Source organism: Cryptomeria japonica, chromosome 11 (genome assembly GCF_030272615.1).
Source record: "Cryptomeria japonica chromosome 11, Sugi_1.0, whole genome shotgun sequence".
Taxonomy (NCBI): Eukaryota; Viridiplantae; Streptophyta; class Pinopsida; order Cupressales; family Cupressaceae; genus Cryptomeria; species Cryptomeria japonica.
This window is the reverse complement of record NC_081415.1, coordinates 509379284-509395592: the sequence shown is the minus strand read 5'-3', so window position 1 is coordinate 509395592 and position 16309 is coordinate 509379284. Positions and strand designations below refer to the sequence as shown.

Genomic DNA, 16309 nt, shown 5'->3' with positions numbered 1-16309 from the left:
TAGACTAGATTGTTTTGGGTAAGGCTGCTCGTCCCTCGACAATAGGAAAAGACGAGGTCAAGTTTGATAAGCACAACCGAAAGTGGTAATGCTTATCAAGTTGTTAGTCACCGGCGATATGCTTCCACAAGTGTCGTCTGACATGTCAGCTTCAAAGATATGGCCACATCTAAAGGATCTCCATGAGACTTCAGACAAGATCCAAGCGTTCTTTCTGAAGAAGTTGTTGTTTTCAATAATGATGGATGATAAAATGTCTTTGTAGGAGTATCTTATGAAGATCAAGGATGTATGCGATCGACTGTAAGCTATTGGTCGCAAGATGGGAGGAAGAAGATATGTTGTTAATCACTATCAAGAGTTTACCATGCTCATGTGAATATTTTATTGAGATGCTCAACATTACATTCACAAATGTTGACCTCAAGTTTTCTGAATTGTGCCACAAACTTTTGCAACAAGAAAGGTGGAAACAATAGTTCAAGATCATTAGTGAATCATGAACTGCAGAACAAGCCTTCACTTCCAAAGCCAAGGAAAAAGGAAAAGGCAAAGGCAAGTCCTTTCAACCAAAAGGAGAGAAAACCTGAGAGTAGCTCCAAGAAGGTTGTCACATGTCACTATTGTGGTAAGCTTGGCCACATGAAGCGGTGCCGCAAATGGTTGGCTGATGAGCAATCCAACCAAAGAGGGTCTCAGCAGAAGGCCCATGTTGCAGAGCTCACTAAGTAGAAGGAGTTTGCTTTTCACTCTTTTATGGGCAAAAGACCAACAGATTAAGTTAAATCCTTTGCTTGGTACATTGATTTTGGAGCTTCTTGACATTTCACGCAAAGAAGAGATCGATTCATGAAGTACACGGCTTGCTTTGATTCAGTGATTTTTGGAGGAGGTGAAGAGTATACAATTGTCAGCAAGAGAAATGTTTAAATAAAATCTGGTTGGAGGAATCTCATATTCCTCAACGTATACTATGTTTTGGGCATGGAGCTTAATCTGTTGTCTATTAGTTAGATGATGTGACATTGCCCAAAGTTGGATGTCATCTTCAATGCACACAAGTGCCACACTACTAATAAGGAGTCCAAAAAGACAATTGTTGTTGGCCTTGAAGATCATGGATTGTACTAGCTGATTGATACTGGCTAGTCTCAAGAGGTTACTGGTTGTGAAGAGTTCTTTCATAAGTACTCTTTGGCATCAAAGGTAGGGAACCTCAACATATCATATCTCTCATAATTGGCTCAAGAGAATCTGGTAGAAGGCTTACCTAAGATTCAACAATAGACACATGGTGTGTGCGGAGTTTGCCAAGCAAGGAAGCAACATCAAACTCCATTCTTTGATGGACACGCTTGGAGAGCATCCAAGGTATTACAGCTGGTTCATGTAGATGATTGTGGACCGTGAATATGGCATTGGCCATTGGTGCTAGGTATTTTCTTTTGTTCGTAGATGATTTCTGTAGAAAAATGTGGGTGTTTTTTCTAAAAGCAAAATCAGATGTCTTTAATGAATTTCAAAATTTTAAGGCATTGGCTGAAAAAGAGTCAGGTCATCAAATTGTAACTCTTAGGTTAGATAACGGGGGTGAATTCTATTCCACTTAATTCACGAACTTTTGTGCTAAACATGATACCAAGCGTCAATCTACCACACCCTATATTCCTCAGAAAAATGGTGTTGTTGAGTGGAGGAACCAAACTATAAACAAAGATGGATTGGTGTATGATTGAAAACAAGAATGTGCCTAAGAAATTTTGGGCTGAAGAAGTCTACACTGCAGTATACCTTCTAAATTGGTCTCCCACATAGGCCATTAAGAAGATGATTTCTGAAGAAGTTTGGTTTGGGAGGAAACCAAAAATCAGCCACCTTAGGGTTTTTGGTTCGATTGCATGTACTTTGATTCTTGATGCAAAGTGAACACAAATGGATTCCAAGAGTCAGAAGTTTATTCTTATAGGTTACATTGATAATCATAAGGCCTATTGGCTGATTGATGTGGACATTGACCATCTCACATTCAGTAGAGATGTGGTTTTCGATGAAGGTAGTGGGCCCTTTCAACTCACTTCTCCCGTCTAGTGACCTGAAGATCAACCTCTACAAAAAACAGATATAGGTGTTAGGCTTCCATTAGCTTCACCTGAAGGGATGGATTTTGATGATTTTGAACTTGAAGTTGCAGAATCATCAAGGCATGATATTGTACCACTAGAGTTTTGTCGGGATAACTTGGATCAGCATCCAGATGAATTAATTCCAGGCAGCCCAAGTCATGTTGCTACACCTAATTTGGAAGTAGATGGTTCTGCTCTCCGTCCTAAGTGGTTGGAAAAGTTTATTGGTGATGTTTGCGATGATGAGCTAGTCGAGGGTAGATCTTCTAGAGGCAAGAGCAAAAAGAAGAACACAGTCAACTTTGCTCTTATGGCCAATATTCAGAGTGTTTATGAGCCCCAAACTTGTCAGAGGCAAAAGGAATCCTTGAATGGGAAAAGGCTATGGAAGTTGAACATCATAGTCTTTTGAAGAATAACACTTGGGTTCTGCTAGATCTTCTACCTAGGAAGAAACCCATTGGCTGCAAATGGATCTATAAAGTGAAGTACAAAGCTGATGGAACACTTGATAAATACAAAGCTCAGTTGGTGGCTAAAGGCTTCTCACAAAAAGGAGTTGATTACGAGGAAATCTTTGCTCCCACAACAAAGATGAGCACCATTTGACTAGTTCTAGCCATTGTAGCATAGTTTGGCTGGAAAGTCCATCGGATGGACATAAAGAGTGCCTTCCTCAATGGTGATTTGAAGGAAGAGATCTACATGACGCAACCTCAAGGTTTGAAGGTTACAGGAAAAGAGCACCATGTATACAGATTGGTAAAGACTCTTTATGGCCTAAAACAAGCCCCCAAGGCATGTGTTGTGACGTTTTCACACATCGCCCCATTGCAAATGGGGACCCATGTTTTTTGCTCATTTTGCTCGTTTTCGCTTTGCTTTTTAGGGTTTTGGTTTAGTTTGTCAGTTGTCTGGATTAGGGTCAAGCCTTAAGGTTTTTCATTTTGACGTTTTTAGGCCAGAATCCAGTCAGTCTTGAGAGCTTTTTTGAGCTTCCTTTTGTAGGATGCAAATTTTGAATGAAGTAAATTCGCTAGAATGGTCTATTTTCAATTGGAATTTTGAGTGCAGAGTCTAAATTTGTCTAAGTGTTGATGATGAAATAAGAATTTTGTCCAATTGAGTAATTTTGACCAAATTTTGAGTTTTTTGATTTTTGATCCTGGGCATTGGAAATGATTTGTTTTTGCCTTGTGAAGTGATTAAACTTGTGAAATCTTGATATTTTGGCCTGTATGAGCAAAATCGCTCCTATCCCTCAGTGAAGGACCGGAGCTCGTTTTCAAAAATCTTACTGTCCCTACAGGATCAAGATGAGTTTCGAATTGGAAGTGATAAAGAAAGGCGCGATCTTTCCGTTGAATATAAATTGAAGAATTTCACGAACACGGAAATGCCTCAGGGAGCAAAATCGCTCCTGTCCATCAGTGAAGGACCGGAGCTCAAAATCAAATATTACTTTGTCCTTGCAGGATTTTAACAACTTGATGATTTAAAGAGGTCCAAGGAGATGTGTTTTATCAAATGAATATAACTTGAAGTGCCGTCGTGAAGGAGAATGACCCAAAATGCAAAAATCGCTCCTGTTCCTCAGTCAGGGACCAGGGCGAAATCCATTTGTAGCTCTCGTCCCTCTCCCAGGGACCAGAGCGAAGTTCTTCATAAGGCATGTTTTAGGCGAAGATCAAGCAAGTTTTAGGTTTGAAGGCAAGAAAGGAGGTGAATTGAACCCATTGAAGACAAATTGAAGATTATGAAACGTCAACAAGGGACCCAAATGCCTAAGTTCGCTCCTGTCCCTCAGTCAGGGACCAGAGCGATTTTTACCTTAGACAAATTTCTTGCCAAGTTACAGTGAATTCCAAGCCAAAGGTGAATGAAAGGAGGTACAACAAGACCAATGAAGATAAATTTTGAAGTTAGCAAGGTGAGATGAAGCCTACAAGAGCAAGATCGCTCCTGTCCCTCACCAAGGGACCAGGGCGAAATTTTGATTATCTTGCCTTCCACTTAAGTTCAGGACCACTTCAAGTCAAGGTGAAGGGTGGCAAAGGCGTTTCGAAGCATCTCAATCAAGCACAAAGTTACAAGGACCGCCAAAATGAAGGATTTGCACTTAAATACCTAAGTTCGCTCCTGTCCCTCAGGCAGGGACCAGAGCGAAATTTCCATAAAGGCCTAGATTTTGAAAGTTGATCACGTTTCAAGTATCCAAGGGGATCAAAAGGACTTTATTTTACACGATGAAAACGGTGGCAAATTAATGGAAGCAAGGACAAGTCCAAGACATTCAAGTTCGCTTCTGTCCCTCTCCAAGGGACCAGAGCGATATTTATCATAGTGGCCAAATCTCTCAAAAATCACGTTAAGAAAAGATTATGCGAGGTGGTAAAGGGTCTAAGGTGTCTTAAGGGGATGATATACAAAGGTTTCAAGCGTCGAAAGATTATCAATTGAGCCAAAGAGGCTATATCGCTCCTATCCTTTGGACAAGGACCAAGGCGATTTTTATTAAAACACTCATGTTCCTTCAAAATCATGACAATGCAAGGACACACAAGATCAAGGACATTATTTAAGAGGCAATGAACGAGGAACCAAGGTTGAAAGATGACGCATTTTGACTAGGGCTTCAAGTTCGCTCCTGTCCCTCTCCAAGGGACCAGGGCGATGATCCTTCAAACATCCATACGCCTTGTGGAAGTCAAGTAGGACAAGCGTGGAATGAAAGAATAGCATTGTTTATCCTTTACAATGAAGATTGAAGTTCGAAGTTACAAAGGTCAGGGAGAAAACACTAGGATCGCTCCTGTCCCTCTCCAAGGGACCAGGGCGATAATGGTCATAAAAGGCATTTGTTCACATAAGCAAGACACTCAAGCTCGAAGGACCCAACGAAAGTGGCAAATTCAACGTGGAGATGAAGACTTTGAACGTTAAAATTGCGAGAATCAAGACCAAGATGATGGATCGCTCCTGTCCCTCAGTCAGGGACCAGGGCGATGAGGTTTGTATTTTTTCATCTTCCCATTTTGGCTCCAAAACAAACAATTGAATTTATTTTAAATGCTAAATTCGATAGGTTTTGAAAATTTAATTAAGTGGCATTTAAAAATAACGCATAACATTTATTAATTAATTTTGCCTATTAAAAATCAAAAAATTAATTATAAAGGCATAAAGTTAATTAATTATTGAGCGCTTGGGTTTATTTTGTCAAGGTCGGCCATTATTATTTATTTAAAATCGTTTTAATTGCCTCATTTTATCAAAGTCGGCCTAGAGGTAATTGTGAGAGGTGAGCGCTTATAAAAGGAGGTGTTTATTTCATTTTTAAATCATTATTCAAGCATCCTCTTTCATATGCGATTTGAAGTATACAAAGGAAGTGCGAAATTATCATTCAAGAGGAGGAGCGAATTTCAAAGGGAAGATGCAAGCATTATCAAAGGAGTTCGAGTTTCAAGTTAGGCGAGCTTGCCAAGGACATTGAAGAACACATCAAAGATATCCCCAAGGGTAGCGAATTGACAAAGAGGACGTTCATTATCCTTCAAGATCACGTTGAAGCCATCAAATTTTGATTTTTGCCTAGGCGAATTCCTTTATTTTGCATTCTAGTGTTAACTCTCAAGTAAGGTATGACAAGATCCCTTGTTTTAATTTCGAATTTTGATCGTCATAGCCTTAAATTTTGAAATCTTGAATTCTAATAGCTCAATCGTCGTTTAGGAAATGATAACTCAAGGATTTATTATGAAGTTTCCTAAATTTAATCTCTAATCTAGTTATTCATTGCAAAATCATGTTACTAATTTTGAAATGTTGTGTAGGCATCAAATGGAGATCTCATCAAGGAAAATCAAGCCGAATCAAGGACGATCTTCGCCGGGACGATCAAGCCAGGACAGGGGCGACCTCTTTCAATCTAGCGTTCCAAGGCGAGGTACATCATCATCCTGCACATCAAGGACACAAGGAGTTAGAACAAGGGCTCGTTGAAGAAATAAATAGTTCCAGATGAATTAATTAAAGCAAGCTTCTCAACAACATCAAGTTGAATATCTACCAAGTTACAAGTGTCAAATGAGGTGGCGTCCTAGTCATCATTTCTCCAATCAGTGAGGTCCACCTCAGCATGTCCAGATTCAATGTACTTAACTCATGGAAGGTGGCACAAACTCCGATGTACCTACCTCGGCTATCCATTGGTCGATTTTTCTAGAAGGGACATGTGTCCAAGCAATACAATTCTATCATTGGTCAAGCATTAAATGTTATGTAATGGTTGTAACAAACCCTAATTAGGGTTTTCATTGTTGAATCTTGGCCATTGATCTTGAATTGATCTAAGCCATCAAATTGTATTGTGGGCACTATATAAGCCCTGGCATTTCATTTGTAAAGGCTAAGGAGAGAGAGTTGTAAATAATAGAAAGCAGTTAGTAGATAGAGAGTAGTTAGAAATTGATAGAATAGTAATTAGAGTAGAATAGGAGGACAAGGCAAGAAATTGTTGCCATTGATTGTAAACAAACTCCATTTTCATTGAAGTAATGGTGAAGTGTGTCGTTTCTTGCAATTTGCATGGTTTCTTGTTGAGTCTTCAATCCTAGATGGTAGATGATTAGATGAATGGAGGAAATGCGATTGATTAATGGTGGAATTCGTATATCCATACTACTAGCAGTTTGTTGATTGCAGACTTGCCTTGTGTAGTCAACTGGAATCATTCAGCTTAAGCTCAATTTCAATTTGTCGCTTCTTCATTGATATGCATCAACTTGATGGTGTCTATGCCTGCGGTGATGATTTGAACATCATAAAGCTTCCCTTAGAAGATCGCACTAGCCTTGTGGAGATGGTCCATTGATGTCAAAACAAGACCTAGTTAGAGTTTCATCAAAAATCAAATCATTGCTCCTACATTCTTAGTATTAGGATTAGATCTTCTCTTCGCCCTCATCCTTTTCCATTTTTTCAAATCTAAGCCAGTAAGAGCCTGTGTTCCAGCAAAGCAGATCAGAAGTTCAATCATCAGATGTAAGTCCCCTTGTGATTCCAGCAAATCACATCATACCACTGGAGTTTATCCACACGTAGAGACCCTACTAACCAGAACATTGGAGTCATCCTAACTGATCCTTCATGCGAATCTTCAGCAGTTAGAGACTTTATTCAAGAGAGGATAAGATGCCTTTAGGTATTTTATTCTGTGTATGATAGTGTACAAAATACACGTCAACAACATGGTACATTAAAATTGATTAATACTTGGTTGAACAAGGCTTTCAGAGAAGTCCTTTGGATCCCAATTTGTATGTCAAGTGTGCTGGTAATGACACCATTTTTCTTGTCATCTATGTTGATGATATCATAATTACTGGCAGTGGAGAACACTTGCTTGAACAAATTAAATAGAACTCGTGTCAAGCATTTGATATGACAGATTTGGGACTTCTGCAATTTCGTCTCAATGTAGAGGTTTGGCAAATAGGTGGCAGCATTTTCATCTCTCATTCGAAGCATGCCAAGAGTTTGTTGGAGAAGTTCAGGATGCAAGACTGCAAACCTTCATGTACACCTATGGAGAAAGGGCTGAAACTATCAGCCAATCATATTCACCCGTGGTGAATGAGTCGACATTCACACAACTAGTCGGTAGCCTTATCTACCTTACAACCACTAGACCTGATCTTAGTTATGTCGTGAGCTACATATCTCGTTTCATGACAGCCCCTAAAGCAAAACATTGGGTTGCATCGAAGTGTGTAATGAGATATGTGAAAGGAACACCTAACTTTGGCATTCTATACAGCATAAGCAAAGATCTTTGGTTGATTAGTTTAATAGACTTAGATTGGACAAGTTTTGTTGACGACAAAAAGTCTACTTTTGGATGTGTCTTTGGTCTTGGCACGAGTGTAGACACATGGACCAATAAGAAGCAGCAAGCAGGAGCTCTTTCCTAGACAGAAGCAAAGTATCGGGGAACTGTTAGCATGTGAGGCAATTTTGCTTCGAAGGATGCTTCCATCATGGAAATGTCTCAAGCAGGGCCTTCAACCTTGTACTATGACAAGCAAGGGATGCTAAAACTTCCCAAGAATCCAATCTTCCACAAGCGAACCAAACATGTAGAGCTTCGTTGGCACTTCATTCACCAGCTTGTTGACGATGGAATTGTGGTCTTGTAGTATGTTCCAATTGTGGACCAGACTGCAAACATTCTCACCAAGTCTCTGAGCCCGGACAAGTTTGTAAAATTTAGGGGGCAACTTGGTGTAGTTGATAAGATGACCATTAAAGGAGGGTATTAGAGTAATTAATTGTTATTTAATGGTCATTAATTAATAGTTAGTTTAGTTAGATAGTTTCTATTCCAATTTTTTGTTATTGATTGTTTCTTTTGGAAACATCGTAATGTAATTGCCTATATGTAATTCATTTCCCTTTATTAATATTATTCATTTACCATTTCAGAATGCTCATTTGCTCAAAACTTATATCGTATTGTTTTCCTCCATTTGTTTCTTGACTTGCATTTGGAGTTCATGTGTTTAACAAATTCATTTACTTTTGCACTTGTGCCTTATTTCCTTCAATCTCTAACAAATATGTCATACTCTTTGGAAAAGTTTCATACACTACATGGTGTAGGTCTTTCCTAGATTTATGAACTCTCCATATTCTGAGCCCTCTTGATGGTGTCCTGTAGGTATTTGGATCAAACGCTTTGAACCAACCACAAGGTGTTTTTGTCAAGCCTTCCATAAATAAAATAATTAACCTGTGCTCAAAAACCCTTGTGACCATGATTGAGAGTTTTTTGAACTCAAATATGTAGGAGTCAATTGATCTCATCTCTCTCAATTGTGTGAGCTCTCTAAAAATGTAGCACAAGGTCCTTTTTATCAACCTTTGTGTAAATCAGAATATGAGGTGATACTTTCATATCCCAAGGTCACCAATGCACAATACCACCACTCATGAGCTTCTCCATCGAGATGAAGTATGGCTAATGGCTTTTGTCTCTATCACAAGGTTAAATTGGAAGTATTTATCTGAGTATGAATGGTCAACTTACCCACTCTTTGTTGCAGCTCCTTGTTAGGCCCTTGTCCTTTTTCCCCTCTAGGTCTATTCTTGTACTTTTCTTGGCAAAAATTGGCTAAGGACATGGCTATATGAAATTCATCACCCAATGATTGATACACCCTTAAATAATCTACAAAACCTTTAGCCTCTTTTTGCTCTCTTACTTTTTACCTTGGTGGTGTTTTTGAGAAATCAAGCATTAGAGGTCTTGGAGTTGTTAGCTGCTTTGGAGTTGTTAATCAGAATATTAGTCTTAATTCCCTCTCTTTGGTTGACGTTGTTTCCATTATTGCCATTATTATTTTGCATTGTCTGAGTGATCAACTAAAGCAACTATCATTGTACTCTAGCTGGCTAATTTAAAATTTGTATAATACTAGGATTTTGTTGATCATCCCTATCACCCATGTTGCATGCTAAGTCACAAGGTTCGAATTCGAATTCGAATTCGACAGCCATGAAATTCAGATGAAATTCGACAAGGGAAAAATTCGAAAAAAAATTCGGATAAAATTCGCCTTCTATAATTTTGTTTATTTTTAAATATATGTATACTTCTAATAAATTATCAGAATAGCGACCCTTGTTGGACAAAATCCGAGGGCGACCCAGCAGTTGCAGACACCCATGACCCAATTGATACAAAGCATATACAAAGAATATACAAAGAATACCCACGACCAGCTGAGTTGTGTTTAGAGGCGGATAGCAGTGCTTTATAGAGGAAATTCGATTTTTTTTATAGAAGTTTGAAATTCAATTAAATTCGAACCTCATCCATGAAAATCGCCATATCCTGTGACTTAGGTTGCATGTAGCTCTTTCAGCAAACAAATCTGCAAGAGAAGTTTCCTTTTCAATCTGCGACTGATCCAGTGGATTATTTGACTTGAGTCAATTTCCTATGCCAAAATTGTGCCACTTTTCACAATTTTATAGCATGGGCATTCCATCAAACAATTCATGTGCACATTGATTAAGGAATTTTCTGATTGCAATATGTTTGGTAAATGTTTCTCATGATTTGGAACAAGTCTTCAATACGTTCATCATTCATAAAGTATTTTAAATAATACATCAAAATTTGCTATCTATTCCAAAGATTACCATTTATCATTAAGAGGTTTACAAACTTCTTGTTCATACTAAATAATAACAGCGATACAATTTCTGACTTGATTATACAGCCAACATTTGTTTGAGGTCACAATCCATCAACTAATAGCGTGTAGACAAAGACTCGGAGAATGCTTGGCAAGCCCAAAATTTTCAACTCGACAAAAACTCAGCAAAAACTCGGCAACTCAGAAAGTACTAAAAATTAAAATCTCTTAAAGAAACATATATTTTTGTTAAATTCAATTACAAAATGTATTAAATTAAAAATTGGCATCTTGAAAGAAGAAATGCATGGTTTTATAGCAAAAACATGTGAAAAATGCATTTTAACCAATGTTTTACTTGCATCGACATTTTTACCCATGTTTTTTTGCATCTATAAAAATGCAAGTTAAACTGGTGAAAACTCGCCCAGCAAAAAAAAACAGAGAGTACTCAGGAACTCAGAGAGTACTTGCAGAATTTGCAAACTCTACTTCAACCAAACCCTAACGCCAAGCCTTAAGCTAATTTTTGAGTCTTCAAGTTATCGCCCGATGCTCATAATCAGCTATTATAAGTTCCACACCCTTCTCCTTGCTGCTATAATTCTTACTCCAGCCATGTAAAAGTATTCCCAACAGCAAAATAAATACAGACCCATGTCCAGCAATAACTCAAACTTGTTCTCACGTCAACCTAATAAGGTGAAGTCGAACAACAAATAGTGCGCCCAATGCCTTGAATCTGCCCCCAATTCTTACGCTAGACATGGTTTCTTAGCCACTTAACAATTCTAACATTCTGCACTGTCATTTTTAAAACCTATGCCTAGCATCCTTTGGCATATCGATTTAGCATATTCACATGCAATGGTGTCCAAGATTCTTCTCCTGGAAATCACTGGAAATGGCTTTCAAAATTCAATCAATATGATAAATCTTAACTCAAAATCGGAGAAATAATAAAATTTTTTTTGCCTGCAAACCTTCAAAAATTTATCCCAACTTCAATTGCTTATGATCCTGTGTGAAACCTGTTTGATTCCACCTGTAATCAGCTTGGGTAGATATCTCAGTACCAAAATCAATTCCCAAGGGAGTCCATCATAGGGTTTTCTCTCCTTGAAAGCTTCAAGTCTCCACAAAATAGAAATGAAAATCCAACATATGCAAATGAGCTTTCAAATCACCTTTTATATTTTCCCATATAACTTTCTTGAAGATACTTTTAATTTCCAACCAAATATAACATTTAAAAGACTTTTATAAAGTGACTTTATAATATTTTCCTTTTAAATCACTTAAGTCAATTAATCTTTGTGCTCTGCTAAATATGTGTGTGATTTATAAGTTTTGCTAGATTTAAAGCATTTTAATACTTCAGTGTTTGCATATTTTTACATGTTAATAAAACCTACTCTAAAAAATAAAAAACAAATCCGATCAGCTGTTGGAGCCTACCCTTTTCAGAGAAGATGTAAATTTTGTCTTGTTGAGCTGTTTATGGACATTGAGCATGCTCAATTTACCAAGACAGTTTTTTTTTCAATTTTTTTTTCGTTGTTTTGGCACCTTTAAAGTATAATTTGTTGATTGCTTGTTAAATTCAGTTTAAATTTTCTCATATTTGTGTTGCACATGTAGGCAGATGAGAATCAAATTGAAGATGGCCACTATAGTGCTCTGCTAGATCTGCATGTATTCAAATCGGATGAAGTTATATCTGATGATGATCTGCAGCAGTATTTCCGTAGTAAAGGAGAGGTGAATACTTAAAATATACTTTCCTTGATATAGGGTTTTATCTCTAACACTCCATTGACATTACCTGATCCTTTATGATGCAAATGCCTATCCCCTTTGTGTGCTCTTTATTTCTCAGTGTATTTAGAATATTGTACTTAATACTCTTGCTGTTAATCATCTTATTATGTTAGGTTGCTTTGATGTCCATGCTTCAAAAGGATGGGAATGCTTATCCATGGATAAGTATGGCTGGGCTTTGATGCTTGTTAATCGGCAATCTATACTGCACAAGAAGCTCAATATTTTAGCAGCTGCAGTTGCCTCTCTATACGAGGTTATTTTTTGAGGCTGGAGTTTTGTCTTCTCGAGATGTTTGCTGGTATGTCACATTACTGAAAACCTCTCTTTCACTTGCTAAAAAACTCATTTGTTGGCATTCACTTATTATATTTTCTAACCTCTTGCCCATATAGTTTTGGGTTATGCTAATGTTAAATCTTGGATTTTCCATCAGAAACTTGATTACTGTCATCGCCTCATATTTATTTCTGACAAAAATCTATTTGCGTTCCTGGGGCATTTGTATAAAATTTGATCCTGATATTTTTTCAAACAAAGTAGCAGTATGCAACATGCAATGAGGAATCAATTCCTCTATTATAGACATCATATTCGAAGGGCCAAATAAGTAAAAACTGAAAAAACCTAATATTTTCTATGACTATTTCTGACGAGCACCTCCCTTCAATCTCTAACAAAACTCTCTCTACTTTAATGCCCCTATGAATTTGAGATCTTCTTTTGTTCTACTTCTTCTCCCTGTACAACAAACATGGTGTTTTAATTGTAATACCATTGTTTCAAGTCTTCGACACTATTTCAAATATAACACATCATTACACCCATAGTAATATTAAAGCATTTTGCAATTCATTAGACTTAGTAAATGGATTTTGAAATTTGAATAATGCTACATTTTATCATTTATGCCATTGTGATGCAGGTATTCTGTATTGGGCTCAGAATATCCACTGCAAGTGCAAACCCATCATCATAGCTATAATGGGAGCATTGCCAGAATATCTACTGCGAACCCATCATCATAGCTAATGGGAGCGTTGCCATATATCTTATATCTTTCTTTACAGTAACTACGAGTGCTTGGGAAGATCCCTTTTCATGTTTAGATTGTACATCATGAGGTAGTGTTTACATCATAGCATTTTGGAGTCTTGTATTAGTCCTTTCATTGTGATTTTTTTTTCAACATGTCTAATCACATGTAAACAGGAAGCAAAGAGGATATATGAAAAAGCCTTCGGAGGAATTGTGATGATTCAATTCTGATTTTGGTTGTTGAATCACTGGTACTTTTATTTGTGGATCCCTCTTGCTCTGCACTATACTACTCTTTGGTGTTGAGAATCTTGGAACAACATAATGTTGTGGTCAAAATGGATGCAATATGATCCTTTTAATTGAGCTGCAAAATATTTATTGCTAGATTTTATCTGTCAATAACATGGTAATTGAAAAACACTTGCATTGTGTGTTGACAAGTACTCGATCACATCCATTGTTGAAGTAGCCAAATGTCAATGATCTTGGTCCAAATAATAGAAAAGTTTCTTATGCGAAACAGTTAAAACTGAATTTCTAACTGCTTTGTAGAATGGTCTTTTGATGGAGGTGTTTCTGCAAACAAATAATAATTTCATGGTCACATTGATAAGCTTTACTTTAGGGAAACCACTAAGTAGACAAGATACCACTCTTACTAGATCACTCGTATACGATACTGGCCATTTTTCTTAACAATAATTTAATTGATAATCCAAATCTGTATGCATATCAAGGAAGGGTCTCCACTAAAGGACGTGCACTTAAGTTTTTTCTGTCGAGTGCACTGGAAACAGAGAGTTAAGAATAATTTATGATCTCAGGATGGTCCGAGAGGGAATATGGATGGGAAGACAGAATATCAATGGGCATAAGAAGACTGTGAGGGTGTGTGGCTCATATAATGCTAACAAATAATGGCCTGCTCACAAAACTATATACAATACATAATTAAGGACAAATAAGAGTCGTGACATGATGGCTTTAAGCCTAATTTGTTTTCAACACACTTTTATGTTATGAATACAAAAGTAAAAGTTGTAGATTAATCACTGTAGGAGCCGTGTATTAAGGCACAATAGTAATTGATACTGGCTAAGAATGCTATGGAGTGCAAATTATTCAAAATGGCCAATGGTTATGTTTCTAGTGTTCATATCAGTCTCAAGTTCAATCAATGCACCAAAACTCTACCATACCTAGAAAGAACTTAGTCAGCTCTAAGCAAAGCAATGGTGATTTAGATAATGATAGATGACCTTGCATATTGTGCACAAGTAGTGGCTGTTCACTAAAGCCTGTGGTAAGGCCATCTTCAGAGAGAGGCAGTGATGGATATTTACAGTTTGCACATTTATTTTGTTGTCAGTGGATCCCAAAAACATTTGTATTAAACAGTAAGACACTAGCAATGCTAATGTTCAGAAACCATGACAGAAAAATAGCGACAACATGATTTTTGTTGCACTAAGTCAGAGAATTGGAAGAGATAGTCTTGGCATCCAAGAAAAACCAGAGAAACAAGATAGTTACAGCATGAAAAAGCAGAGGATTCGCTGCATAATTCACCAGTTTCAAAAGATTCTTGAGTTATGAACTGCGTATATAAATTTTTATTTTTATTTTGTTAGACAAGGAGCTAGACCAATAATTCATATATATATTTTCTATATTAAAGATAATGGAGGAGTAGAAGTAGATTAACTGTCTATACACAGTATATCAGTAATTACAAAGCATATACTCAAAGCTCAACTGAGTAGTCAAAATCGAATTTCTCAACATAATGTCTCAGTCCATATGGCTGCCATGAACAAAATTAGATTACAAGAGAGAGTACTCAAAAGGAGTGATGTCAACATCTAGTACTGGGATTACTCAAGAAGAGTGTTGCCCTCTTCAGCATCCATCCATGCAATCCACCCATGCTGTCCTTCATCCAAATCTGTTTCTTTCTTGCAAATTCAGGGAGAGGGATGGCCTTTGGAATGTTCACTGCTGCAACAGCAACTGGGGTCTTCCTCTTCTCATCAAGCTCTGCAATGAAATTGGATAGCCCAACCTCAAACACATTTCTTTCCTCTGTGGATCTCTTCCGAGTATAGCTGTGTAAAAGCTCCCACGAAAACTTCCTAACCTGTCCATCCCCAACCAGCTGCTCAAATTTCTTCCTTGAAATCTTCATGACAATCGTAACCTGCCAAGAGACATTGTGAAATATAAGTCTCTAAGAGACTCCGTAAGCAATCTTTCAATGCCACTAAAAAAATCGTTATTTCTAAATTTCCAAATTGACCACAATATTATAGATGAGAGCACAGACCAAAAGACATTAGCATTTTTTTGAAAGACCTGACATATATATCACCACACATTCCCAATTAATGATTTTTGTATTAATAGAAATGCCAACATCTTCTACACCTCCTTAGCAAACAAACATTCAAAAAAAATATGCATCACAGTTTCAGGAACTCTAGGGTCGCCATCTAAGAAATAAATAAGCAGCCTGTGAAGCATGAGGCAAGGCTCAACTGGCTTGGCCCAAAGGTGGCGAAAATATAATTCAAATTAATAAAATAAAGTAGTTTTAACAACATAGCTCACTCGTCCTAATTAAATAAATATTTTATTTATTTAATTAATTCATTTATCCTCTTCTAGTTTTTCTCTATTTAAATAAATATTTTTATTTATTTATTTAAATTTTTATTTATTTAATTGATTCCATTTTTTTTATTAATTAAATAGATCTTCATTTATTTAATTAATTCATTAGCTTTTTCCATCCATAACATTTGTCATTTATCTCTTAATTTTCCTCTACCCCTTTTATATTTTATTGTTTCTTCTACCTATTTAATCCTAGCTGACCATTTATCCGTTTACCTCTTACTCTTATCCCTCTATTTCTTAAGGTGTCTTCTAAATAAAAAGATACTCTTATCCTTTTACAATCTTAATGACATATGCAATCAAGCCTTCTTGTGATTAAGTGGCTTCACAACCACAATCCGTTTTTTGTTGAACTCTTGTGCACGATACAAAATGTGAGAGCAAATACATCAAACAAGATCAATGGAGATAGAAAATAATGGAGATTAAACTCTACTAAACATG

General features: G+C 37.0%; 1 protein-coding gene across 4 annotated transcripts in view; it reads left to right on the top strand.

Moving 5' to 3' along the window:
- The window catches only part of LOC131034297 (plant-specific TFIIB-related protein PTF2), an 83808-nt gene extending 70235 nt beyond the window's left edge, over positions 1–13573 (top strand). For 2 of the 4 annotated variants that reach the window (XM_057965927.2, XM_057965801.2), the window contains 3 exons: positions 11969–12088; positions 12262–12449; positions 13074–13573. In XM_057965927.2, the coding sequence (XP_057821910.2) occupies positions 11969–12088; positions 12262–12330 (189 nt within the window). In that variant the 3' untranslated portion in view covers positions 12331–12449; positions 13074–13573. Of the gene's footprint in view, positions 1–11968; positions 12089–12261; positions 12450–13073 lie in introns of those variants that run through there. The other 2 variants (XM_057965856.2, XM_057966000.2) reach the window with 2 other exon arrangements.
- The last annotated feature ends 2736 nt before the right edge of the window (positions 13574–16309 follow it).